The sequence below is a fragment of the Perognathus longimembris genome, chromosome 11 (assembly GCF_023159225.1).
Source record: "Perognathus longimembris pacificus isolate PPM17 chromosome 11, ASM2315922v1, whole genome shotgun sequence".
Taxonomy (NCBI): domain Eukaryota; kingdom Metazoa; phylum Chordata; class Mammalia; order Rodentia; family Heteromyidae; genus Perognathus; species Perognathus longimembris.
The window spans coordinates 31,649,010-31,675,007 of record NC_063171.1 but is presented as its reverse complement, the minus strand read 5'-3'; the positions used below and the strand labels follow the sequence as shown (position 1 = coordinate 31,675,007).

The 25,998-nt window shown below is 37.0% G+C and overlaps 1 protein-coding gene across 2 annotated transcripts; it reads left to right on the top strand.

Moving 5' to 3' along the window:
* The first annotated feature begins 365 nt into the window (after positions 1 to 365).
* Mael (maelstrom spermatogenic transposon silencer) lies at positions 366 to 25,998 on the top strand. 2 transcript variants are annotated; one of them, XM_048357208.1, is made up of 12 exons: positions 366 to 579; positions 886 to 978; positions 2,676 to 2,775; positions 4,480 to 4,635; positions 6,285 to 6,326; positions 12,813 to 12,937; positions 13,922 to 13,976; positions 14,093 to 14,234; positions 22,040 to 22,102; positions 22,768 to 22,900; positions 25,071 to 25,146; positions 25,651 to 25,998. In XM_048357208.1, exons 1-12 carry the CDS (start codon positions 448 to 450, stop codon positions 25,836 to 25,838), a joined length of 1,305 nt encoding a protein of 434 aa, XP_048213165.1. In that variant the 5' UTR covers positions 366 to 447; the 3' UTR covers positions 25,839 to 25,998. The 2 variants fall into 2 exon arrangements, with proteins under 2 accessions (XP_048213165.1, XP_048213166.1); XM_048357209.1 differs by lacking the exon at positions 886 to 978 and having other exon boundaries at positions 448 to 579; positions 25,651 to 25,854.

Here is a 25,998-nt window from a genome sequence, read left to right as displayed (position 1 = left end):
TCTGTAACAAATTGCTTCTTACGTGGGGTATTGAAAAGAACAACAAAAACCAGCCTGAAAACACAAACTAAAATACCAACTAGTCCTTTCTTCCTCTACCTACGCCGGCCCATTACGCAACAATGAGCAGAAAAAGCACCAAGCCTTCCACATGGCAAGGCCCCACCTGTGATTCATCCCAGCCAATCAGGACAATTCACACGTGTAGCGCCCCGCCCCCTTCTTCTCCCACCCACAGCGCCGCACGAGGTGGAATCTTCCGGTTTGGGGCTGGATTTTCTTCCCTGAACTGGGTGAGTACGGCTGTGCGCTGCACCCTGATTGGCCGAAAACTGGTGTCCTGCGCGTGCGCAGGCACCTATCTCGGTTACTAAGAGCGGGAGCCTGGCGTGGGCGCCTGCAGCTTGTTCCGTCTCGGTCCCGAGACGAAGCCTGACCGTGCCCACCATGCCGAACCGCAGGGCCAGCCGCAATGCGTACTATTTCTTCGTGCAGGAGAAGATACCGGAACTGCGCCGTCGAGGCCTGCCCGTGGTGCGTGTGGCTGATGCCATCCCCTACTGCTCCGCAGACTGGGCGGTAAGGCATGAGGAGAGTGTGCCAGGCCTGGCCGGGCAATTGGGCAAGCAAGGAGAGCGAGGTGGGGAGCAGGAAGGCAAGGTGGGGAACCGGAGTGCGGGTTAAGGAGCAGGAGGTCTCCGCGAGGCCGAGGCCCGAGCCCGAGCCGAGCCCCGCAGGCCTCGAGCTTGACCCCCGGTGGAGTGCGAGTGGGGGGAGGGGATCCCTGCCCTAGGGCGAGGGACAAACTGACACCAGAACCTGTGGCCCTACACACCCACACGGTATCTTCACTGCTGCTTCCCTTTTCTTTTCTATTTCCTGAAGGTCCTGAGGGAGGAAGAAAAGGAGAAATACACAGAAATGGCTCGAGAATGGAGAGCCGCCCAGGGAAAGGATTCTGGGCCTTCAGAGAAGCAGGTAAAGTAAGGGAGAAACAGGCCTGGCACATGAGCTCTTTCAGAAAATGCTGTAGGGTGGAATGGTGAAAGATCAAGGGTGGACAACTGCCAGATGTGGTTTAGGGTGAGGAAAGAAAGTGGTTCATTTTTTCCCAGCAGGAGGCTGGGCCCTAGTGGCTCATGCCTGTAATCCTAGCTTCTTAGGAGGCTGAGATCTGAGGATGGTGGTTCAAAGCCAGGCTTTTCTCTCCAATTAACCAGCAAGAAGCTGGAAGTGGGGGTGTATCTCAATTGGTAGAACACTGTCTTTGAGTGAAAAAGCCAAGGGACAGTATCCAGGCTCTGAATTCAAGCTCAGATGCTGGCAGACACACACAACAAAACACAAGACCAGCAGGCTCCACAGCTAAGGGCAGAAGTTGGCATAATTTGGTGGTGAAAGGCCTGAGTAATCCTTGTTTGGAAATTTGGAAGTTATTTGAATTTACAACTTGTACTCAATGATTTCCAACTGTCTCTGTCAACTCGTTAACAATTAGAGTTTTTTTTATCATTCAGTATTGTAAAATAGTAGACATTTGAATTATTTTTCGTTTTTTATTTAAAATTTTTGATTTAAATCTTTTTTGCATCGTTTTTATTAGCACTAATTTATTGTACAAAGGGATGAAATTTACATATATAATATACTTTGATAAAATTCACCCCCTCTGTATTACTTGTTCTTCACTCCTCTCTGTCCCCTTCCCCTTTTGTTAATGTTTTTGTATTTATACAATGTACCATACCAAATCCCTTCTTGCCCTTTCTTTTCTCCACTCTGGTTTTTCCTTTACAAATCTACACTATAGTTTGTTTACAGTCTATACCATAGTTTGTAAATGACACCTAAAACCAAGACTGTCAGTTGATGTATTTTAAATATTAGAATATGTTGGTGGACATTTGTATACTTTATAGGTAAAAGAATTGAATAAAATTTATTTGAGTAAGCTTCTGAGTGGTAAAATGTTGAAATAAAAATAAAATTTGGTTTCTTGGTAATTTATGTTAGGAAAATAAAAGGTAATTTATGGGGTTCACACCCCCTCAAACTCCTTTTTTTATACATACTGAAATTCATTCTTAAACTGTTAACATTGGATGAAATTCAAGTTTTGCTTGTTTTAGATTTGAGAATTTTTTGAGTATTTTATTTTATGTTTCAGTATCTCTGGTCACTTGAATTTGTACATAGTTACACTTGTGAACCGTGATTTTTTTTTCTTACTGTAATTTCTTATATTTCACTTGAAAAACTTAATGTGTTATACCTTATATGAGACTTGGAGTCAACACGATCTGAGTTTTGCTTTAAGAGAAAACAAAACCGACTATTAGTGGCCTTTGGAAAATGGTGTTCTTTTGGTCCATATCTTGTATATGATGATAGATGACCCAGGAAGATTAGCCTTGTCTGAACTGGTCAGATGGCTTTCAGTAATTGGATTGATTATTTACTCACCTTCTGATTTAGAATATTTATAGATTTTTGTCTTTTTTTTTTTCCTGTCAGGATATTGATGCTATTGACAAATTATTCGCTGCGTTGGTGTTGAAAGGTTACTGAAATAATCTGTGGGCTATTTGGAAGTTATTTTGGTAACTTTAAAAAAGTTAAAGTATCCAGCAAGAGCTTAATTAAGCGATGTGATCAATGATTCTCTTTCTCTTTAGAAACTCATTGCCACACCTCTGAGGAGGCCTGTTATGCTTATACCAAAGCAGACTGTTTCACCCCCCGATATGTCAAGTTTGTCTCTAAAAAATGATCAAGGTAGAGTATTCTGTAATATGTCTCTCAGCTTTGAATGCTTAAAAGACTATTCTATAGTGCTCAAAACACTGTCTTATTAGTAAGTATGTTTTCTGTTCATTTTGATCCTCCATACCAAAGTATTTGGCTACAAGTGTTTAATATTATACCACTAAAGATAATTTTCACATATTGAAGTAATCCAAGAGTCTTTCATAATAAGAATCTGGGATTTTTTTGTTGTTGCCACCTCAACATTATTAAAACAGGTAATTTATGTGACTTCTTTTATAAGCGAGAACTTAAATGCACTTTTATTATACAGGCAGATAAGAGGTTTTAAGGTCTATTATACAAAATTGTTACTGTAGTTTAGTGATGTATATTTCAGCATTGAAGACTAGATTTTAGTTGATTGAATTATGAAAAAATATGTGATTTGTTAATTAGTTTGATCATGCTTTAATATATGATGTCCATTCAAACCACAATATACAATATACACAAACCCCATTTTACCTCATTAAGATACACAATTATTATTTACTAATTCATAATAAAAATTTTTAAATGCCTTGAAAGAGACACATAAAGGTAAAGATAAAAATAGCTGTAAAAGTGCCTTCTCTCCAATAGCTCACACCTGTAATCCTAGCTACTTAGGAAGCTGAGGTCTGAGGATAGAGGTTCGAAGCCAGCCCAGGCAGAAAAGTCCATGAGATTCTTAGCTCCAATAAACCACTCCGAAAAAGCTAGAAGTGGTGATGTGGCTCAAGTGGTAGAAGGCCAACCTTCAGCAAAAAACATTGAGAAACAGTGCCCAGGCCCTGAGTTCAAGCCTCGTGGCCAGCAAAGAGTGTCTTTGCTATTTCTTCTAGCCATTTTCATTAATTGGGTCCTGCCTTTAGCTAACACTAATAAACTTTTAACATTAGCCTATACAGCAAAAATACTTCACACATTTTCACATTTCTTATTTATTTACTTATTTTTGTTCCAGTCCTGGGGCTTGAACTCAGGGCCTGGGTGCTGTTCCAGAACATTTTTGCTGAAGGCTGGCACTCTACTCCTTGAGCCACAGCTCCAGTTCTGGCTTTTTGCTAGATAATTGTAGATAAGAGTTTCATGGAGTTTTCCTGACAGACTGGCTTCAAACTGAGATCCTCAGATCTCAGCATCTTATGGAGCTAGGATTACATGAATGAGCCACCAGTACCTTGCTTTTTCTTTTTTACTTATAGGTATTACACATATGTTAGAAAAAATACAAAAGGAATAAACTAAATTTTCCATACTTTGCAGAGTCTGTATGATACAATTGTAATTTATAATTTATTGCCCAAACCTGGGAGGGGGAGGGGAAGGGAGAGAATAAAGGGTGATGGCTTTTTTGTAAATTAGCCAATTGTTACTTAACTTAATCAATATTTGCTGGAATATGTGTTACAGCTTTTCTTAAGCCATTCCTGAGAGTCAAGGCTGATCTGTGGCTAAATTATATAGAGCCTGCTGCAAGTTCAAATAATTTTGGTGCATTATACAAAGAATGGTTAACTACAAAAGATTTGAACTGTTTGGTACAAAATGCATTTCTGTTTCCAGCTACATTAGCAATGTAGGAACACAAAGAAAAAATGTTTCTAAAGCTTCTTTTTCATTTGTGAATAAGTAGGCCTTTGAAAGAAGTAAATTTGAGACATTTACCTGGAATTTTTTATTTTGTAGCATTCCTTGGAGGTATTTTTTATTTTTTGAACATTTTTAGCCATGGTGAGCTACCTCCTCATTGTGAACAGCGATTCCTCCCTTGTGAAATTGGCTGTGTTAAATATTCTCTGCAAGAAGGTATTATGGCAGAATTTCACAGTTTTATAAATCCTGGTAAGTACCCACATAAAGTAGATGCTAGATCTTAAAAGTGTGTTATTTGTCTTCATTTATTGATAATATGCCTTAGTACAACTAAGTTCTCAATATGTATTAGCTATTAGATGTTGACTTAGGTTTTGGTTTATGTTTCTTACCTTAAGTGTTAGAATTGGGTGGACAGAGCTAGTGCCAGTAACACACCTGTAATTCTAGTTACTTGGGAGACTGAGATAATTAGAATCATAGTTCAAGGATAGGTAGAAGTTCTCAAGACATCTATTCAATGTAGAGCTGGTCTCTGTGGCTTATACTGTTGACCTAGCTACTGGGAAGCCTAATATGGATAGGTGCCTGGGTTGGATAGTAAAAATGCCTGCTTAGTAGACTGAAAGCCCTCAGTTCATAACACCAGTAATGTCAGTCATCATCATCATAATAATCATAGTAACTGGGTGAATAGAACATCTGAAAAATCTATACCCTGTCCCTTGCTTTCCTGAGGCTTTCTTGAAAGTTTATTTTATGCTTGGCATTTTTCTTTCTCCACCACAACCTTCGCTTCAATTGTGGTCACTAGTTTTTAAGCTGTTATTGCATTGTAAATTTGAGGAAACTATTTAATCTCTCTGAACCAATTAGATTATTTGTAATATAGAGCTAATACCTACTGGAGGGCTGTTTTAAAGAGTAGATGAGCTTTAGGTTTGGTGACACTTGGTAGGTACTGTGTACAGATATAAGGTGCAGCCTTTGTAATCTCACACTACTCAGGAAGTTGAGGCAGTAGGGTCTTGAGGTTGATGCCAACCTCAGCTACACAGTTAAAACCCTGTCTCAAACACTCCCCCTCCTCAAAACAAGTAATTGTGAAGACACAGAATTTGGTTTCCCTAAGAGAATACATTTTAGTTAAGTTAGAATAGTTAGCATTTTAGTTTAGTTAGGATAGATTTTAGTTACCATATGTTTGAAGTAGTGGGGAGAGGGGCGTGGAAAGTACATAAAAAGAAGAAATGGGGAAGTTTTTCACTTTTTTTTTTTTGCCAGTCCTGGGCCTTGGACTCAGGGCCTGAGCACTGTCCCTGGCTTCTTCCCGCTCAAGGCTAGCACTCTGCCACTTGAGCCACAGCGCCGCTTCTGGCCGTTTTCTGTATATGTGGTGCTGGGGAATCGAACCTAGGGCCTCGTGTATCCGAGGGCAGGCACTCTTGCCACTAGGCTATATCCCCAGCCCAAGTTTTTCACTTTTGTTAGTTGCTTTAAAATTAATTAGGGCATCTTCATATTTAGATAATAGGAAAACAAATCCTCACATTATTATTGCTGCTCACACAAGCAACTGGCTATTTTTTTTAATCTGTATTAGTTTAAAACACTAAAAAGATAGACTTTAGATATTTTACCCATAACCTTGTGGCCCATTTGTGGAGTCCTAAATAAGACTCTTGGAAAAGAAGAAACTTTTTAAGTAGTTTAGATGATATACCAAAAATTCTCTGATATTCCTGAAACTTGTGGTTTAAAAAAAGACACAGAATTTTTCTTTTCACATAGTAAAATTTACTTGCCCATGTATGACTTGGTCATCCTATTGAGTATCACTGTAGCACAACTAGAGAATGCCAGATTTCTGTCTCTCAACAAAATATTTTATATTATAGGTGAAATTCCACGAGGATTTCGATTTCACTGTCAGGCTGCAAGTAAGTATGAAAGAATGGGGTAGAGCTTGGGAGTTGAATATATACATGCCTGGCTATGACTTATTCCTTTAACATACAAAACTTAAGCTGGGGATATATGAACCTTAGATTATTGTTGGAGAATCTTTTTAAAAATGATAGATGTTATCTATCATCTTGAAAAGCTTTCATATTCTTGTAGTATGATATCTTTCTCATGGAGTGTGGTTTATTTTCTAAATGTAGTGTGTTCTTGGATTTCAAGAAAGCTGCTTTTATTGACTAGGTACTTAGGAAAGTCTTCTGAGGGGGTATCAGATTTATGTAGACTTAGGGCCATTTACAAATGTTTTTCAATCAAAAAAATTACATTTATATTCTAACATTTAAAAAATAAATTGAGGGGGCTGGGAAGTTGGCTTAGTGGTAGAGTGCTTGCCTAGCATGCATGAGGCCCTGGGTTCAATTCCCTGGTACCACATGAACAAAAAATAAAATTAATTTAAAAAATAAATGAAGAAAACACTGGAAGATAGAAAGATCTCTCATGTCCATAGACTAACAGAATCAATATTGGTGAAATGGCTATGCTACTGAAAGCAACTTCAGATTCAATATCAAAATTCCAATGTCATTCTTCTCCAAAAGAGACATGTTAGCCCTAAAATTCATTCGGAAGCATGAAAGACCTTGATAGCCAAAGCAGTCCTGAACAAAAAGAGCAGTGCTGAAATTGGGTATCACATTTACTGCACAGCTTTAGTGGCAAAAGTGACATGGAGATAGGACAAAAACACAGGTAAATCTATGGACTAGAAGATTCAGAAATGGCCTACACAGCTTACAACCATCTGACTTGTAACAAAGATGCCAAAAACCTACATTGGAGAAAAAAAGTCTCTTGAACAAATGGTGCTGGGAGAACTGGATTCACATGTAGAAAACTGAATCTAGATTCCTGTCTTTCACCCCATACAAAAATTCAATTCCAGGATCAAATATCTTAATGTAAGACCAGAAACTTTGATACTACTTAAGGAAAACAGAGGAAACTCTTAGGATATAGTTACAGGTAATGGTTTTCTATTTAAAACCTTAATTGTTTAAAAAGAACAAGAATTGGGGCTGGGAATATGGCCTAGTGGCAGGAGTGCTTGTCTCGCATACATGAAGCCCTGGGTTCAATTCCTCAGCACCACATGTATAGAAAATGGCCAGAAGTGGCGCTGTGGCTCAAGTGGCAGAGTGCTAGCCTTGAGCGAAGAGAAGCCAGGGACAGTGCTCAGGCCCTGAGTTCAAGGCCCAGGACTGGCAAAAAAAAAAATCCTAAGAATTGAAAAATGAAATAGCATCAAATTTAAAAACTTCTACACGACAAAGGAAGCAATCTTTAGGGCCAAAAGAAAACCTACAGAATGGGAGAGAAATCTTTGCCAATTATCCATCAGATAAAGGATTAATGGCCAGAATGTGTAAAGAGCTCCAAAAATTAAAACACCAAAAGAATACTCGAGCTAGTAATTGAGCAAATGAAAGGTTTAGATGAAGAAATGTTCAACATTAACCACAAAGGAAAAGCAAAACGTACTCCAGCTCACCTCAGTCAGAATAGCTGTTATCTAGAAGACAGAACAAGTGTAGGTGAGGATTGAGGGAAAGGGTCAGTAAGGACTCTTACACATTGTTGGACATGTAAGTTAGTAGAGCCACTTTAAAAATCGGGAAGGAAGCTCCTAAGAAACTAAAGGTAGACCAACCATATATGATCCTGTTATTCCACTCCTGGGCATTTATTTGGGGGTGTAAAGCAACCTACAGTTGAGACATCTGCACATCCATGGTTTTATCAGCTCTACTCACAATAACCCAATATGGAATCAGCCTATGTGCCCATCAATGAATGGAGAAAGAAAAGGAGGTATGTACACACACATAAACACGGAGTATTATTCAGCGATAAAACTAGTGAAATGTCATCTTCAGGGAAATGGGATAGAATTAGAAGTCATCATCCTAAGCAAAATAAGGAAATAAGGAATACTCAAAATTAAAATATTGCTGTCTCCCTTACGTGTAGATTCCAGCCCTTAAGAATCAGTGTGATCTGGTAGTTTAAGTCAGATTAATTCAAATATGTCATTGTTTGATGAGAGAATTAAAAATGGACTAGTTTATAGAAGTATGTGAAATGAAAATTGTTCAAGTCTATTATAGTCAACTATTACAACTAATACAAGTATATATAAGTGACTACTTCATAGGCATTTATTTAGCATATTAGCACTGAAGAATTTCACTTGTGGAGATTTTGATGTAGAATCCAATGAGCTTCTCTCCTCCATTATGTTCCTTCTGAAAGAGGTACTTCAGGTTCTCTAGAAAGTTTTGGTTCTTCTCCCCAACTTCAGCCAGAAGAACTCTGCTTTTGTTTATTTTACTAGGTAATGTTTTTCTTTAAAGTGCTGCTTTAAAAGAATCAAAGCTTTGAATAGTCATATAAGCTTCTTATTCTGAATGTCTATTAGCTTATCAAGAGAAGTTTCCTACACAAGAAGAATGTAATATTTAACATATAAAGCAAGTTAATAAACAGCAGTGCACCCACTAATGAGCTGAAAACAGTGAGCACATCGACAGTTTCTCTCTCCCTGATTGTATACCTGCCCCTCTTTATAATAGAACAGTTTTAAATTTGATTAATTGAATAATTGAGTTAAGTGATGTATTTAATTTTTATTAGCGTTTATATAACTAGTATATGTCGAGTTCTGGATCTATATTAAACTTTGTTATCTTTTACTCATTCTTTAATTACATTTTAAAGTTTACTATATATTTTATCTGCTTATTGATTTTTTTCACTTTTTAAAATAATGTACAGACACCTATTTTCAGTGCCTTGTATTTTTCCCTCACTATGGTGTTTTTCACCATTTTTTGTTGTTGTTGTTAAGGTCTGGCATGTGCTAAACACAAATGCTCTAGCACTGGCTATCACAACCCTCCATGGTGTCTTTTAAAGGGTAAATGATTTTGTTTTTAATTTAGGAAATACCTTGATAGTTCCTCAGTTGGGAGGGGTTTGGTTGTATGTGTGTGTGTGTGTCTGTGCGTGTGTGCATATGTGTGTGCATGCTAGTCCTGGGACTTGGACTCAGGGCTTGGGCACTGTTTCTGAGGGTTTTTCTTTCTTGCTGGTTTTTTTTTTTTTTGCCAAATCTCCTCTTGTGGCTTTTTTAGTGCATAATTAGAGAAAAGAGCCTTACGGATTTTCCTGCCTGGGCTGGCATCAAATCGTAATCCTCAGGTCTCATCCTCATGAGTTGCTAGGATTACAGGCATGAGCCCCAGCACCTGGCAAGAGAGGGTTGGTTTTAATTTTTTTTAATTAATAGAAATTCTCTATCTGAAGATTATATGGCCTCCTGCTTTCTTCTTTTATGTATTTTTTAATTTACTTAAATAGTTGTACAAAACAGTTTTATTCAACATATCAATTTGTGTGTACAATGCATCTTGATCACTTTGTTCTAGAAATGTATGAAGTTTTATTTTTTGAATACAAAGTCCATATTTAACCTGGATTTGACTTTATGATATGAGGTAAACATTAGGTTTCATTCTTTTTTCCCAGGCAAAATAATCAATTGTCTCAGCATCATTTATTGAATAATCAAGTTTTTCCTCAAGATGGAGTGCCACTTGCACATATCTGTTTCATGGGCATCTTTTTGCTATTCTGTTCTGTCTTTTGGTGTCAGGATCATGTTCTTAAACACAATAGTTTGATAATGATATTTAGTTAAGTCCCTTGACCTCATGCTTCTGGTACAATATTGCTACTGCTTATTGAGACTTTATTACTCTATCCAGTTTTGAATTTCCTTTTCTTTTTTGTCAGCTGTGGGGCTTGAATTTGGGGCTTGGCTTGGGCACTGCCCCTGAGCTTCTTTGTGTTCTAGGCTAGCACTGTCTGACTTGAGCCACAGTGCCACTTCTGGTTTTTTAGTGGTTAATTGGCGATAAGAGTCTCATGGGGACTTTTCGTCTGGGCTGGCTTCAGACTGCCATCCTCAGATCTCAGCCTCTGAGTAGCTAGGATTACATGCATGAGCCACTGGTGCCAGCTTGAATTTTTTGTTTGTTTGTTTCATAAAAGCCCTTGTTTGGATTTAGGTTGGAATCATCTCTAAATCTTTAGACCATTTTGGAGAAAACTGGCATTTTCATAATACTTTTGTTTGTGTATGTGTGTGTGAACTTAGAACCATTCTTCTATTTTTGAAGTCTATAATGTGTTTCAATAAGTTGTGTCATTTTCTTCATAGTGAGCTTAAGATCTTCTGTTTCATGTACATTTTGTAATACCTTTTTGGCAGTACTGGAGTTGCTTTCTTTCTAATCATTGACTTTTTTAAACTTTAATTTTATTCTCAAGGTGATGTACAGAGGAGTTACAGTTGACTTCCATATTTTGGTTTTATCTTGCCCCTGGCTAAAACTCTTGAGCTTTTAGTAGATTTCTTATGAAGTCATATCTGTGAAATCATTTTTTTTTTTGCCAGTCCTGGAGCTTGCACTCAGGGCCTGAGCACTGTCCCTGGCTTCTTTTTGCTAAAGGCTAGCACTCTACCTCTTGAACCACAGCACCACTTCCAGCTTTTTCTGTTTATGTGGTGCTGAGGAATCGAACCCAGGGCTTCATGTATGTGAGGCAAGCACTCTACCCAGTAGGCCATATTCCCAGCCCTCATGCTTTATTTTTTAATCTATATTGTTTTTATTTAAAATTTATCTTACTATTATGCCAAATAGGACCTCTAGTTTCTAGTGCTTTACTAAAGTAGGATATTTGTTGTAGTTTTCTTTCCCTTTTTGCAATCCTCTCCTTTCTTTATTTTTGTTAGGCCTACTTTATCAGGATTAAAAAAATTCCTTTTGTTTCCCATTAGACCAGAACATAGCAGTTGAACATTTTACTGAAGGCTCTTTCTATATAGTATGAGTGATTTGTGACCTTTATTCATATGGTGATTTATCATTGTTAAGCTATCCTTGTATTCCAGGAACAAATGTAGTATAGTAAGTACATTTCTTAAATTATTGAGTTAGGTTTTGTTTTGGGATTTGGCATTTATGAGAAAGATCAAGATTAACTTTGTCTAACTGATTATCAAGGTCATTTTGCCATCATAATATAAGATAGGAAATGTTTTCAATTTTTTCAAATGTCTATCTTATGATTCCATAGAAATTAATTCTTTTATTTCCCTAAATATTAGGAGCCTAGTTATTTTAAGTCATGTGTCAGTAATCCTATGAGATAGCTCTTCTTTTAAACCTCTTTTCTGTTGATTATCTTGATGTTCAGTCAAATTATCAGATCTCTCTCTTCATATGTGTATTTTTAACTAGTGTTAAGCACTATATATTATTGTTTTTATTTTTCTCCAAAGAAGATTTATGATTGAATCTGACAGCTGGGGTCACCAGCCATCTCAGATTAGCTTAATCCAATTCTGGGGATTGAGATCATTTAAAATTGGTCTTCGGACCTTACAAGAACTAAGTCCATTTTAGATTATCTTTTAATTTTCAAAAAAAGGGTAGGTGGATAGATTACAGCCAAAGAGTCATCTGGAAATTCACATTTGACCTCACAGCAAAAATAATAAAAGCCAGCAGAAAACAGTGTTATTATGTTTTATTAAGTAATATTAGAACAATATTTTAAATTCTTATTAGTGTGCCTGTGCTGGAGCTTGGACTCAGGGACTCTCATTTAATGTTTTTGCTCAAGGATAGTGCTCTACTACTTGAGCCATAGCTCTACCTCTGGCTCTTTTGGTGGTTAATTGGAGGTAAGAGTCTCTTGGTTTTGTTTGCCTAGGCCAGCTTTGAAACTCTACCCTCCAATCTCAGCCTCCTGAGTAGCTAGGATTACAGGTGTGAGCCACTGACAACCACCTCAATCTCATTCTTTATCTTTGTGTATCTGATTGTGTATATAGAGTGTTGAAAGAAATGATTTCAGAGTAATTTGGAAAATATAATAATAGCTTCCTCCATAGTACTATGGGGAATTGAACCCAGGGCTTCATGTATACAAGGCAAAGAACTCTTGCCACTAGGCCATATTCCCAGCCCCTGTAAGGTACAATTTATTTAAATGCAGTTATTAGTATTAATCTCTCCAGCCTTAACAACAGAACATTAAAGGCATCTGAGGGAATAGTGAAAACATTAAGAACTTGGTTGCTTAACCTAAGTTTGAGTCATGACTACAGCACCTTTAACTTACTACTAGTTTCTTGTGTTCTTGGAGTTCTTTTCTTTCTTCATGATTGTGTCAGCAAAGTACCTAATTGGAACCAAGGTTGGTACCAGTGCATATGTGAGTTACCCACTACTCTCTTCCTATAACTCTGCTCCCATCCTTCCTCTTGGTACTTGTCATTCCTCAATGTTTGCACTTCATTCTCTCTTTTTTTTTTTTATTTCTTCCAGGTGATTCTAGTCACAAGATTCCTATTTCAAACTTTGAATTTGGGCATGACCAAGGAACTGTGTTAAAAAACTTTTATAGATTTATTCATCCAAACCCAGGGAAGTGGCCACCTATCTATTGCAAGGTAATTTCCAGTTAAGAAGCTCTTTGAAGGTATAAATTTAGATACTAGATCTACATGATTTACTGAAAGAGAATTTTTCCTGGGTATTATCTGTGTATGTTAAAACATACACATTCTGCTTTACTTCCAGTGTCATTAATATAATACATTTTCTTTTCAATTACTCTGCTTTGGAGGACTTGGAAGACTACAAAAGTTGTGAAAACATTTCTACATGTTGTGTTTTTAGTTCTCTTCTGAAATATTTACAATATCTTTTTTCCCTAAATATTGATATGTTCTGTACACGACATTACTTTTAATTCAAAATGATCTTTCTAGCAGTCCTTTGCTTCTCTTTTTGTAATTTTTAGAAGACTATGTTTTTGGTTGTTTTTTTAGTCCTAGGGCTTGAACTCAGGATCTGAGCACTGTCCCTGGCTTCTTTTTGCTCAAGGCTAGCACTCTATCTCTTGAGCCAAAGCTCCGCTTCTGGCTTTTTCTGTATATGTGGTGCTGAGGAATTGAACCCAGGGCTTCATATATACAAAGCAAGCACTCTACCACTAGGCTATATTCCCAGCCCAAGACTGTTTTTATTTCATTTAAATTCCTCTAGTTAGGGGTTTTGATTAGTGGGGAGTGATGTGGTGCAGTACTAGATCCTCCCAAGCTCAGTCAAGAAAGTAGGATCACAGGTATGAGCCATAGATCCTAGCTAAGCATTAGGATTTTAACCATAAACAGAATATTCTATCCTCTAAAGATTTATTTCTTTATTGCCTACTGTGTCTTACTTGATTTTTATGGGGTTATTAGTACTAATATTTAAATTAACACTAGCAGTTGTCTTTTCTAATGTATACCACTCTTTTTTAATAATTCCCATTTAGTTATTAAAACTATTATTTCCTTCCCGCATCCCCCAGCATTTGAAAGGACAGTGTTAATTATAATTAAATCACAGTGGAAGAAAAATAACAAGTAATGTTTTTCTTTCTCCAGTCTGTTGATAGAGCCAGAATCATCTGGTGTTTGAAGCATATGGCGAGGACATCAGGTAAGTAAAATCTTGGGTCATTGCAGAAGTGTATTGTGTGTATTTCCATTTTTCCATATATGTTTTAAGTACCCAAAGTCACTAATTGTATATCTTTTTCTATTTATTAATGGAAGAAATCAGGCAAGATCTAGAACTTCTCTCTGTAGAGGACCTTGTAGTAGAGATCTACCAACAAAAATTCCTCAAGGAGCCCTCTAAAACCTGGGTTCGAAGCCTCCTGGATGTTGCCATGTGGGATTATTCTAGTGATACAAGGTATTGGTGGTGATTTTTGTAATGGGATTTATTTTTTACTTCTTTTCTGAGCTGTATTTTAGTTATTTGTGTCTTTTATACAGTATTTTCCTATGAAACCTTGGAAGTACTATTTTTATGGACAGAAAATTTATTGAGATAATATTGTTACTTTTGTTTAACATGGGGGGAAAAAATCCCTGACAAACTCTGAATGGTATTGTTTCTTACTTGTTTTTTGTGCTGGTACTGGAGCTTGAACTTAGGGCCTGGGCAACATTCCTTTGCTTTTTTGCTCAATGATGGTGTTCTACCACTTGAGCCAAAGCCCCACTTTGGGCTTTATGGTGGTTAATTGGGTATAAGAGTCTCACAGACTTTCCTGCCAGGGCTGGCTTTGAACTATAATTCTCAGATCTCAGCCTCCTGAGTAGCTAGGATTACAGGCATGAGCTACTGGCATATGGCTAAATATTATTTCTTATTAGAATCTTATTAGTCCTGGGCCTTGGACTCAGGGCCTGAGCACTGTCCCTGGCTTCTTTTTGCTCAAGGCTGACACTCTGCCACTTGAGCCACAGCACCACTTCTGGCTGTTTTCTGTATATGTGGTGCTGGGGAATTGAACCCAGGCTTCATGTATACAAGGCAAGCACTCTTGCCACTAGGCCATATCCCCAGCCCGTTGAGCAGTTTTTATTTATAATGTTTATAATTTGTTATAGGAGTGAAATAAATTGGAAGAAGTATTTTGAAATAGTTTTAGATTTATTCAAAAGTTGCCTGTTGTAAAAGGTACATAATCTAAGATTCAATAATTGCTCATATTTTGATAGATTGTCTTTCTACTTTTGTCTTGAAATATATACACCCTTTTTCTAAACCACTTGAGAGTAATTTTCTGTTATCATTCCCTTTGAACCTCAGTACCTCAATTTATACTTCCTAGGATTGTTTTTTTTTTTTCTTGCTGTAGTAAAACTCTGAGAATCAGGTTGTTTCCATTGATACTGTTCTGTTTTAGACGACTAGATGCACATTTTGCTAGTTGTCAGTTATGTCTTTAGTTGTGAAAAAATATCCAGAGCCCAATCCAGGATCATATGTTGCAGTTGCTTTGTCTCATGAGGCTCCTTAAACCTGGAATAGTTCCTCAGTCTTGCTTTTTCATGACTTTGACCTTTTTTTTTTTTTGAAGAGTACAGTCCATTTATTTTACAGAATGCATTTCAGTTTGAGTTGGTCTGTATATCCTTATTAGATTAAGATTTTGCATTTTGAGGAAAGAGTACCACAACAATGGTGCTATGTCTTCTCCGTGTGTCACATCTGGAATGGTAGGATTTCACTTTGTTCCTTTTCTAATCATGATAACTTCAAGCTGTTGCTTAAAATAGTGTATAGTCATATTTCTCCATTGGAAAGTAGCTGTTTTGTACCTTATTATTACTAAAATACCTATGGAGAGATACCATGAGATTAGGTAGATACTGTTTTGTTCAAAATTTTATGTACTAGTTTTACCATCCATCCATATTTGGTTTGGGTCAGTTACTATGATGTTTGTAAAACATTTTTTTTTTTTTGGCCAGTCCTGGGCCTTGGACTCAGGGCCTGAGCACTGTCCCTGGCTTCTTCCCGCTCAAGGCTAGCACTCTGCCACTTGAGCCACAGCGCCGCTTCTGGCCGTTTTCTGTATATGTGGTGCTGGGGAATCGAACCTAGGGCCTCGTGTATCCGAGGCAGGCACTCTTGCCACTAGGCTATATCCCCAGCCCCGTGTAAAACATTTTTTAAATTGGATAATTACTCCTGCATTTATTGGAATTCTATAAGAAAGAGCTTTTCACCTGTTGCTTTTGTCTACATAACTATTGTTGTATAGTTTCCTATTTTGTTAGTGAATTGTAGTCTCTGAGTATTATAACTTTTTTATGTTCTGATAGTTCAGTATGGTCAGTGGAAGACCTTCAAGCAATGGTCTCTTGTTTCTGTGTATTATTTACAATGACTCATCTTTGAGCTCTGATTTGCGTTCTAACACATTGCATTCCAGGCATATCTTGAAAGTCTATGTTCCAGCCTTGGTTCCTTTTAGTAGAGAACAGTACTTAGAAGAGCGGTTACTGGATTGGCACTGATTCTAGGTCTTCTTAGTGGAAAGATCTAGGAAATGTCTGTTACACATCCTCTTTTTGTGGAACTATGTCTCCTGCTTTGTCTTTATTTTTTCTTAAATATATATATACACATATATATTATTGCAAAGGTGAGATATACATATATTATTGCAAAGAGGGGTTACAGTTACATAAGTCAGGTAATGAGTACATTTCTCTTTGAACAGTGTCACCCCTTCCCTCTTTTTCTCCCAGTTTTTCCTTCCAAGTCCACCCACAAGTTGTGCATTTTCAATATAGTGTTTAGTATCACTGCTGCATTTGTTCACCCTTTGTCCCACCCTTTCTGTGACCCCCTTACCTTCCCCAAGACAAACTAACAAGACAAGTGGTAAAGAAAACAAAACTCCATTTCGGTAGGTTTTTTTTTTTTTTTTTTTTTTGGCCAGTCCCGGGGCTTGGACTCAGTGCCTGAGCACTGTCCCTGGCTTCTTTCTTTTGCTCAAGGCTAGCACTCTGCCACTTGAGCCACGGCGCCACTTCTGGCCATTTTTTTTTCAAATTTTTATTATCAAACTGATGTACAGAGAGGTTACAGTTTCATACATTAGGCATTGGATACATTACTTGTACTGTTTGTTATGTGCTACTGGGGAATTGAAACCAAGGCCTCATGTATACAAGGCAAGCACTCTTGCCACTAGGCCATATTCCCAGCCCTGGTAGGTATTCTTTTATATGGTCATTTGCACATAGCTGTTGAGTCTTTGTGATCTTTTCTTAAGAATATCCTCCCTTGGTCTTACTGTATGACTGTCTAGAGCTCTGTATAATTTATCATGTCCCAGTGTATTTTTTTGTCCTTTACCATCTGGTGTGTTTACTTGTAGATTTATAGGTACTTCCTAGTTAACACACATGAGGGAAACCATGCAACCTATGTTTCTTTGGGTCTGACTTACTTTGCTTAATATATTTTTTCCAAGTATCTTTTTATCTCTGTCTCTCTCTAAGCATGAGTTTCCTCCCACTGAACCTATAATTCTAATCCAGTACCATAAAGTTCTCTAGTTTTCCACTTTACCTTTGTATTTCTTTATTCTGAGAGTGAGAAGCCTGAATCGCAGTGTTTTTAAATTTGTTGAGTCTTAGACTGCATTGAAACTGGTTTCAGAACTGATAACATTAAGCAATACCACTGTTGTTTTCTTTTTTATTTAAGAGATGGCCTGGAGACCTGGCTCACCAATAAAGCCTCTTGCCTTACAAGGGTGAGGCCCTGAATTCAAACACCAGTCCTACGAAAATAAAGATAAATGGCAGTTCATGACTTATTTACAATTTGAAGGCAAGAGTCAAATACTCTCCTCAGATGTTATTTGAGTCCTTTTTTTCCCCTTCATTGTAATTACTTGTTTGGAATACAGTTAAGTTTCCTTGCTTATTTGTATTCATAATTCACTTTTTCCCAATTTGTTGACTTAATTGTTTGAATTAGCAAAAGCAGCTTTTGTTAATAAAAAGTTGATTCAGAAATGTCACTCATTTCGTTTTGAAACTCCCTAAAAAATATTTGTTGGGAACATTAGTACATTTGTCGAGAATGTAGTACATTTATTAATTTATTTGAGGAGAAATGAAGTCTTTTCAATATTGAATTATATCCAAGAATAAGGAATGTGTTTGTGTAATTTCAATCTACTTTGTGTATTTCAGATATCTCTAATTTTTTTCCACACAAATCTGGGGAGAGGGACAGTTTTTGGAAAAATTTACTTCTTATTTGAATATTGGTTTATTTAGACTTTTTCTAATTCTAATGGAGCAAATTTTGGTAATTTGTATTTTTCTAGGAAATCATACAACTAAATAGATTTTCAAATTTGTTTTAAAAGTCTCCAAGGAAGATAGTCTAAAATGTCTTGTTTCAATAGTTATATTGTCATTTCCTGCATATTTACTTTCTCCTTTTTGCCTTAACTAGTGCATTCTTAAGATCTGTTTTTCTGTTCTCTTCCTCATATATTTCTACTTTTCTCTTATTCTTTGTATTAACTGTTCTTTTTCCTAGTTTTGAGGGGCTAGAAATATAATCCTTTTTATCTTTATTGATATAGAGAAGTAATTGATATATCTTTATTGATATAGAGTAGTAACGTAAGTTGGGTTTTTTGCTTTGTTTTTTAGTTTTCTAGTGGGGGCAGTGGTACTGGGGTTTGAAGTTATAGCCTTGTGCTTGCTAGGCAGGTGCTCTTATTTTTGTCTGGAGACTTAAAGTGGTTTTCATCTTTAAAGCCTAGTAGTTTTACTAGGGTAATTTTTCTGAATTTATTGTTCCAGATCATTTTTTGAGGTGTATGGTGAGCCATTTCAATACTCAGAATCAGGCTCTATTTCTGCAGTTTTTATTAGAATGGAGTTTCTTAGAAAGTAGTTTCAGAATTAGTATTAGTGCTATTTTAGTGTTTAGTTTTATCTTAAGGGAATCTTGTGTATGTATGTTTGGGCTTATTACTTTCATTTTATTTTTTCTTATTACTCCTTTACTTTACAAATTATTTGTTCTCATGATAGTTTTCTGTCTTTTTTCTTTCTTCAGTTTTTTTTTTAGCTTTCCAAATCTATTCCTCGGGGGACAGTTTGTAATTTATTTCTTTTCTAATATGATTTTTTAAAATATTGCTTTTGCTAATTTATTTAACTTTTTATCTTATTTTTTATTCATTTCTATTTTTTTGACATGTCCTTTCTAGTTTTGTGCAGGTATGAGAGTTTGAACTTAGGGCTCTATCCCTTAGCTTTTTCCACTCAAGACTGGTGCTTTACCACTTGAGCCATGTCTAAATCTCTATCTACAACTTTTTGCTAATGAATTGGAGATAAGAGGCTCATTAGACTTTTCTGTCCAGGCTGGCTTCAAACCTCAGTCCTCAGGTCTCAGTCTTCTGAGTAGGTAGAATTACAGGTGTGAGTCATCAGTGCCTTGCTTGAAGTTTATTATTAATGTTATATTTCTATTTCTCATTGAGTTTGTTATACATCTTGACATTGTTATTTGACTATATTTAACTCAGTGTGAAAAGTGTTAGGGTTCTTAACTTTAGGGGGAGGAGGGCAGGTGTTATCAGCCAAAAGTATTTTGATTTTTGTTTTTCTGTTTTCTTTACGTAGCAACTATAGATGAAGATGTTCTTTTTTCTTTTTCTTTTTTGCATTTGTTGGCTGGTGATTTGGAGAGGCTTGACTCTTGGTTCTGAAGTGCCCTCTTTTGTTCATGTAGGTTCTTTAAACTTACAGAATCCTAAATGCATCCCCCTCTTTTGTTTTTCTCTACCCATTGTCTAAAGGGGTGGTCGCCCATCCTCTATTTGATCACAAGGAACGTTCCTGACAGATCAGGACTCTTTTTCAGTGTTTGTATGAACAGTGGACTTTTGTGGGAAAGAATTTAGTTTATTGAGGCTCTTCATTTCCTTTCTTTCTTTTCTGGAGTCTTTTTTTCTGGATTCCACTATCCACATAACAACTTGAGGTGAGAGACTGAGGAGTTGCTGAAGTATAACTTAAAGGCTTTTTTGTACAGGGAATTGATTTTTATTGTATCTTTCTTCTATTTATACTGTCAGTGTAGATTTTTGTCTGTCCTTTTTTGGTTTTTGCTGTCATTTTTAGTCTGTTAAGTTTATAGGTGATATGTTGAGACATTTGAATTTATTATTGCAGCTACTGGGTAACATGTTTCTAAAATTCCACACCACCATTTGGTCTCTGTGTTTGTGTTCATTATTGACCTCTGTGCCATTAAGAATGTTGGGGAAGCAATGCTCCTTAAAAGAGAATGCCACTATTGTCTCTTAAGTTTTCCTTCTAAGCCACTGTCAGCAATTTCAGTACTGGCTTTTTCTTAATCTTACTAAATATTAGTAGAAGGTTTTCTGGAACAAAATATTTCCTAAATAAGCTTTATTGGTTGGCTAAAATGTTGGACTGTAATTGTTTTGGTACCGTCAAGAATAATCATCATCCAGGCATAGTGGCCCGTGCCTGTAATTCTAGCTAATCAAGAGGCCTAGATGGGAGGATTGCTGTATAAATCTAGCCCTATCTCAACCAGTAAAAATCAGTCTAGTCCAGCAGGCCTGAAAAGTTATGGTACAGGCCTGCCCCAACAAAAATATGAGACCCTATTCGAAAAATAACCAAAGCAGAAAGAGTTAAGGACATGGATCAAGTGGCAGTACCTGCCTGGCAAGCATCAATTCCTAAATTCAGCTTGTAGTACTACACACACACACACACACACACACGCACGCATACACACACACACACACACACACACACACAAATAATAACCAAGTTTTTGTGTTTAGGCCATGGCAGCTACTCCCAGACTATTCAGTAGCAACTGTAGAGTATTTTTTCATTGTAAAACAAACTCCAATTTCAGTTAAGATACTTTTAAAAACTGTCAGTACAATAAGTATAAAATGTTATCTTCACTGAATGGAAGCTATTTAACTGAATGGAAGACTAAAAATTAAGATTAAAGGTCTCCCACTGGATTTCCAAAAAAGAGTGATTAAATAAAAATGATTCATTAACTCTAAAATTCAGCTTAAAATTAAAAAGCCAAATGTAAGTTCTTAGACAAAAATAAAGAATATCGGGGCTGGGAATATGGCCTAGTGGTAGAGTGCTTGTTTTGTATACATGAAGCCCTGGGTTCGATCCCTTAGCACAACATATACAAAAAAAAAAGCTGAAAGTGGTGCTGTGGCTCAAGTGGTAGAGTGCTAGCTTTGAGCAAAAAGAAGCCAGGGACAGTGCTCAGGCCCTGAGTTTCATGCCACAGGACTGGCCAAAACAAAAAACCAGAATATCAATTTTTATTTTCTAGCTTTCCTCCTTATCTAGAAGCTAGTCATTCAGTTAAGATAACTAACATTTCAAGTAAGTACAGATTTTTACAGTCTAAAGCATAGGTTCTTGCTCAGTTTAGGCAATCGTTGTAGATGCTGTTCTGCATCTTAGTGGACTCTGGCAAGACACAAGTTTAAAGTGGCTCTTCACATGAAAGCATGATATGTCAGTGTGGGTGTAGCACTGTTGGATCATAAAACTTGTTTTGATTATTTCCTCTCACATCACCTGCTGTGGTTTTCACTAAGACATCAGTGTTGATACCTTTTCTGACCACTCTATCTAAAATGTTGACCCTTCTTCACAGTTCTTATCATCTTTTCCCTTTGTATTTTTTTCTCTTAGAACTTAAATTGTCTAATTATACTTGTATATCTATTGGATCTGTCTTCTCCACTAGCAAGTAAATTTTATGGTACTGTCCCATTCTATATTGTCTCCCTAGTGCCTAAATAATACTTGGCAAATACTGTGCATTCAGTGAATGTTTGTTGAATGAATATGTAGTAGCTTTAATCAATACTGTGCCTCTAGAACACTCATTTTATGTTAAGGTAAAATTTGACTATTAGTAGTTTGTGTATTTTCATAAATTTGTACCAAAAGTAGCAGAAAAATCTGTCTTTTTTGTTTTTATGGGTTAAATTAGAAACCTTAATCTTGGAATAATAATGACCATTTGTTTAAATGATTTCAGGTAAATTAGGTAAATTTAAAACCCAGCACATGAAAACCTTTCAGCAGTGCTACTGCACTTAGGATACTAAAATTATTTTTGTTTTACAGGTGCAAGTGGCATGAAGAAAATGATATTCTTTTTTGTGCTCTAGCTGTTTGCAAGAAGATTGCGTAAGTTGGAGAAAGGAGTTTCTTCATAATGCTGTGTTCTAAGCTGAAAATTTTTGTGCCCATTTTGCTTGCTCTTATTCTGACCAGATTTAGGTCACTTTCCTCACAACAATTTAATTATAAAACAAAGCTCATGTTTTTACTTAGGTTACTTTTATTGTTCTGGGTGAGTCTTCAGAAGTACTTCTTGAAGTTTTTCCTTCTTGAAATCTTGTAGAAGAGAGAAATTTACTTCTGTTATTAAGAATAGCACTGTTTGTAAAGATGCTCCAGAAACGTTTTCTCATTTTGTAGTGAAAGTATTAGTCCCTGATTTCTGAGTAGCCTGATAGCCCCTCACATAGTAGGTGATTGGAGTTAGGCTTATGTTTGTGATTGGAGTTAGATCTCTGCTTTTTCTCTTTCCTTTCCTCAAACATTTGTGAATCCTGGCAGTCTTAACACTCTTAACTGTTTCTTTGAAAATTTGTCTGGTAATCAGAAGAATTCTTACCAGTAACCTTTTTATGACATGTATGCTAGCTTATTTCCATCTCTTTTTCTGGGTCTCTAATCTTATTTTCCAATTTAGAATAGTATCTTTATGCTTCATTAGGCATTTTAAGTTTTTTCTAAAATGGAGTTGGATGAGATACTTACAGTGAGCCTTGTCTTCTTTTTTAAAGGTACTGCATCAGTAATTCTCTGGCCACTCTCTTTGGGGTCCAGATTACAGGAGCTCACGTACCACTGCAAGATTATGAAGCCAGCAATAGTGTGACACCCAAAATGGTTGTATTGGATGCAGGGCGTTACCAGGTAAGGACCCACAGTCATCAGTAAAAACTTAGGTATCCTCTAGCCTTTTGAGGAGAAAATAATGTCTTATTGCTAACTAAACTTTGGTTTCATGAGGACACTGCTTCTCCATTACTGCTTCCAAATGATGATGATATATTTTATTTTCTCATTTGTCATAGGCCTGTCCTGCATTTGAACTGGATGTTCTTTATTTTACCTTCCACACCTTGCACACGTTCTTTCTAAATGTCTTAGGCTCTGAACCTCATGCTATCCAGACAATAATACTTGATAACCCTGTTTGGGAGTTAGTAGGCAATTAGGTTGATCCTCATTGTTTGAGCAACAGTAATCTAGGAGAGCAGTTTTCCCATGAAAATCATTTCTTTCTTTGTCCTCATAGGTAGTTCAGCTACTTGAGCTGTCATTTCATTGCCTTCCTCATTGTCTCCCACCATCTAAATTCTTTTACTACTCCTAGAGTCACCTTTTACAGCTCACTGGTAGTATCTCCATCTTGTCAATTTCAAACATCCTCCTTTGTGACTAGCACCATGTTCCTCTGGTACCCCAGTTCAAAAGATTCTTTGACCCACAATTCATATCTTATAGTCCTATATAAGGTTATTGCATATAGCACAGTACCAGGGGCACCACTGACGTGTAAAGTTGTAGACTCATATCCCCTTTTTACCACCTTCATCCCCACGTTTCACCTTCCCTCTTAACTTAGATTGCTTGTGCTCTTCAACTCCATTAACTGTCTTTTTCTCAACCTACCCTGATTAATCCAACTCTTCACTACTCTAGTCCTATACCTGTGAAGCAAAATAAGACTGGATGGGCTGGGGATATGGCCTAGTGGCAAGAGTGCTTGCCTTGTATACATCAGGCCCTGGGTTCGATTCCCCAGCACCACATATACAGAAAACAGCCAGAAGTGGCGCTGTGTCTCAAGTGGCAGAGTGCTAGCCTTGAGCGGGAAGAAGCCAGGGACAGTGCTCAGGCCCTGAGTTCAAGGCCCAGGACTGGCCAAAAAAAAAAATAAGACTGGAAATAAACATCTTGCTGACTCAACCAAATTTTTATCACAGTCAGCTTCAAGTGGACCATTGATATTACCTGTCATTTATGCATTCTAGATAGTTATTTCTCACCTTTTCTTTCACTTCCAATTTCTGTCCCCTCTCCCATCACCATTAATGCACTAGCCATTGCTCATGTCTTTCACTTCTCCAGAAGAAAGGGTGCCATTGGGGAAGGTTTTCCACATTTTCCTGCCATCCCACACACCTGCATCTATCTACCATATCCTCTGTTTTCATTAAAACAGTGAAGTATTTGTGTTCATATCTTTAAAAAATATATATGCCTGCCGTAATTTTACCCTCTTTGTTCCATCATCAGGTTTTCAGTCCTCTATTCTGAATCATTCTGTTCAGCAAACATGCTGTAGTCTCACAGCAAAAGCTCTCTTGATCCTGTAATTCCTAATTTCCCTCTAGCGCCTTTCCTAATTCCTCCCCTTGCCAGCAGAAGTTAATCAGACATTGGAAAAGCACTTGGGTGTTGCTTGCATTGCTTCTTGTTGTTCCAGTCCTGGGGCAAGCTTGGGTGCTGTTACTTAGCTTCACTCAAGTCTGGCAGTCTACCACTAGAGAGCTCTACGACCACTTCCAGCTTCTCAGTGGTTAACTGAAGAAAAGAGCCTTACAGACTTTCTTGATTGGATTGGTTTCAAACCTTGATCCTTTGATCTCAGCCTATTAAGTAACTAGGATTACAGGTGTGAGTCACCAGCCAATGCCAGAGTTGGCTGTTTTGGTTTTTGGTTGGTTGGTTTGGGTTTTTTTTTTTTTTTTTTTTTTTTGTCAATGGTTGGGCTTGATGTCAGGGCCTGGGCACTGTCCCTGAGCTTTTTGTCTCAAGACTAGCACTCTACCACTTTAGAGCCACAGCACCCCTTCCAGTTTTCTGGTAGTTAATTGGAGATGAGAGTCTCACGGACTTTCCTGTCTAAGCTGGCTTTGAAGTTTGATCTTCAGATCTCAGCCTCCTGAGTAGCTAAGATTACAGGCATGAGCCACCATGCCCAGTCTTAGTTTGCGTTTTTAAAGAGTAACTTGAAATAGAAGTTAGACCACCCAGTAACTAATAAGAAATAACCATTTTTCCTATTACTTTGCAGAAGCTAAGAGTTGAGAGTCCAGGATTCTGTCATTTCAACTCTTCTAATCAGGAACAAAGATCAAACACATTTACTGGTGAGCATATTAAATTTTATAAGAACGTGCCTTAAATATGTTTGGGCCATAAAGCTTACAAAGATCCTAGGATTTTGTATTTAAACATGTTTCTAGATTAGCTTTAGTTATATAAATAGCTTGGTGAATTAGGCATTTTATTTGACATCTACATCTTAAGCAATTTGAGTATGTACATTTTTCTCTCACCTTAGTACTATATAACTTAATCCTCAGACTTTTTATTCAGAATATTAAAAGAAACATTTTCTTACAGTTGCTATAGGTTTCGTATGATAATATAATTTGGGAAATGAGACTCTTCAAAAACTAGTGACATAGAATTTCAAATAGTATCTGAAGAATTTCAATTAGGGTTTCTAACTAAAACAAGAGGAAACAGTTTTGTTCAGCCTTTTGCCTTAAGGACCTGTCTCCTAACTACTATAAGAATCAGGTAATTAAAGTGTCTCTTGATCATAAAATTGTAAAATTGCTGTGTGTCTTTTGTTTTCAATGTCCTAGGTGATTACCCATCTGGGGTGAAATATTCAGGCCAAAACAGTAGTGTTCGAGGAAGAGGAATTACCCGTTTACTTGAGAGCATCTCCAATTCCTCCAGCAATATCCACAACTTCTCCAACTGTGAGACTTCACTCTCATCTTACATGTCCCAAAAAGATGGATACAAATCTTTCTCTTCCATATCTTAATGATGGTATTATTTCAATTTCTGGAAAAATAATAGGCCTAAATTCCCTTCTGACTACAGTCATATTAAACAGATTACATCAATGGTAAATATCCTCTAAAAATGACTTAATCTGTAAGGAAACTCTGTTTTGTAGATTAAAAATAATTGTGGTTGGAGAA

What these genes read in the sequence shown, in the direction of transcription:
- Mael (XM_048357208.1), top strand. Translation starts at nt 448, where the DNA reads ATGCCGAACCGCAGGGCCAGCCGCAATGCGTACTATTTCTTCGTGCAG. An exon ending in GATTATTCTAGTGATACAAG is followed by an intron (nt 14,235 to 22,039) that starts GTATTGGTGGTG and finishes TTTGTTTTACAG; the next exon opens with GTGCAAGTGGCATGAAGAAA. An exon ending in GCTGTTTGCAAGAAGATTGC is followed by an intron (nt 22,103 to 22,767) that starts GTAAGTTGGAGA and finishes TCTTTTTTAAAG; the next exon opens with GTACTGCATCAGTAATTCTC.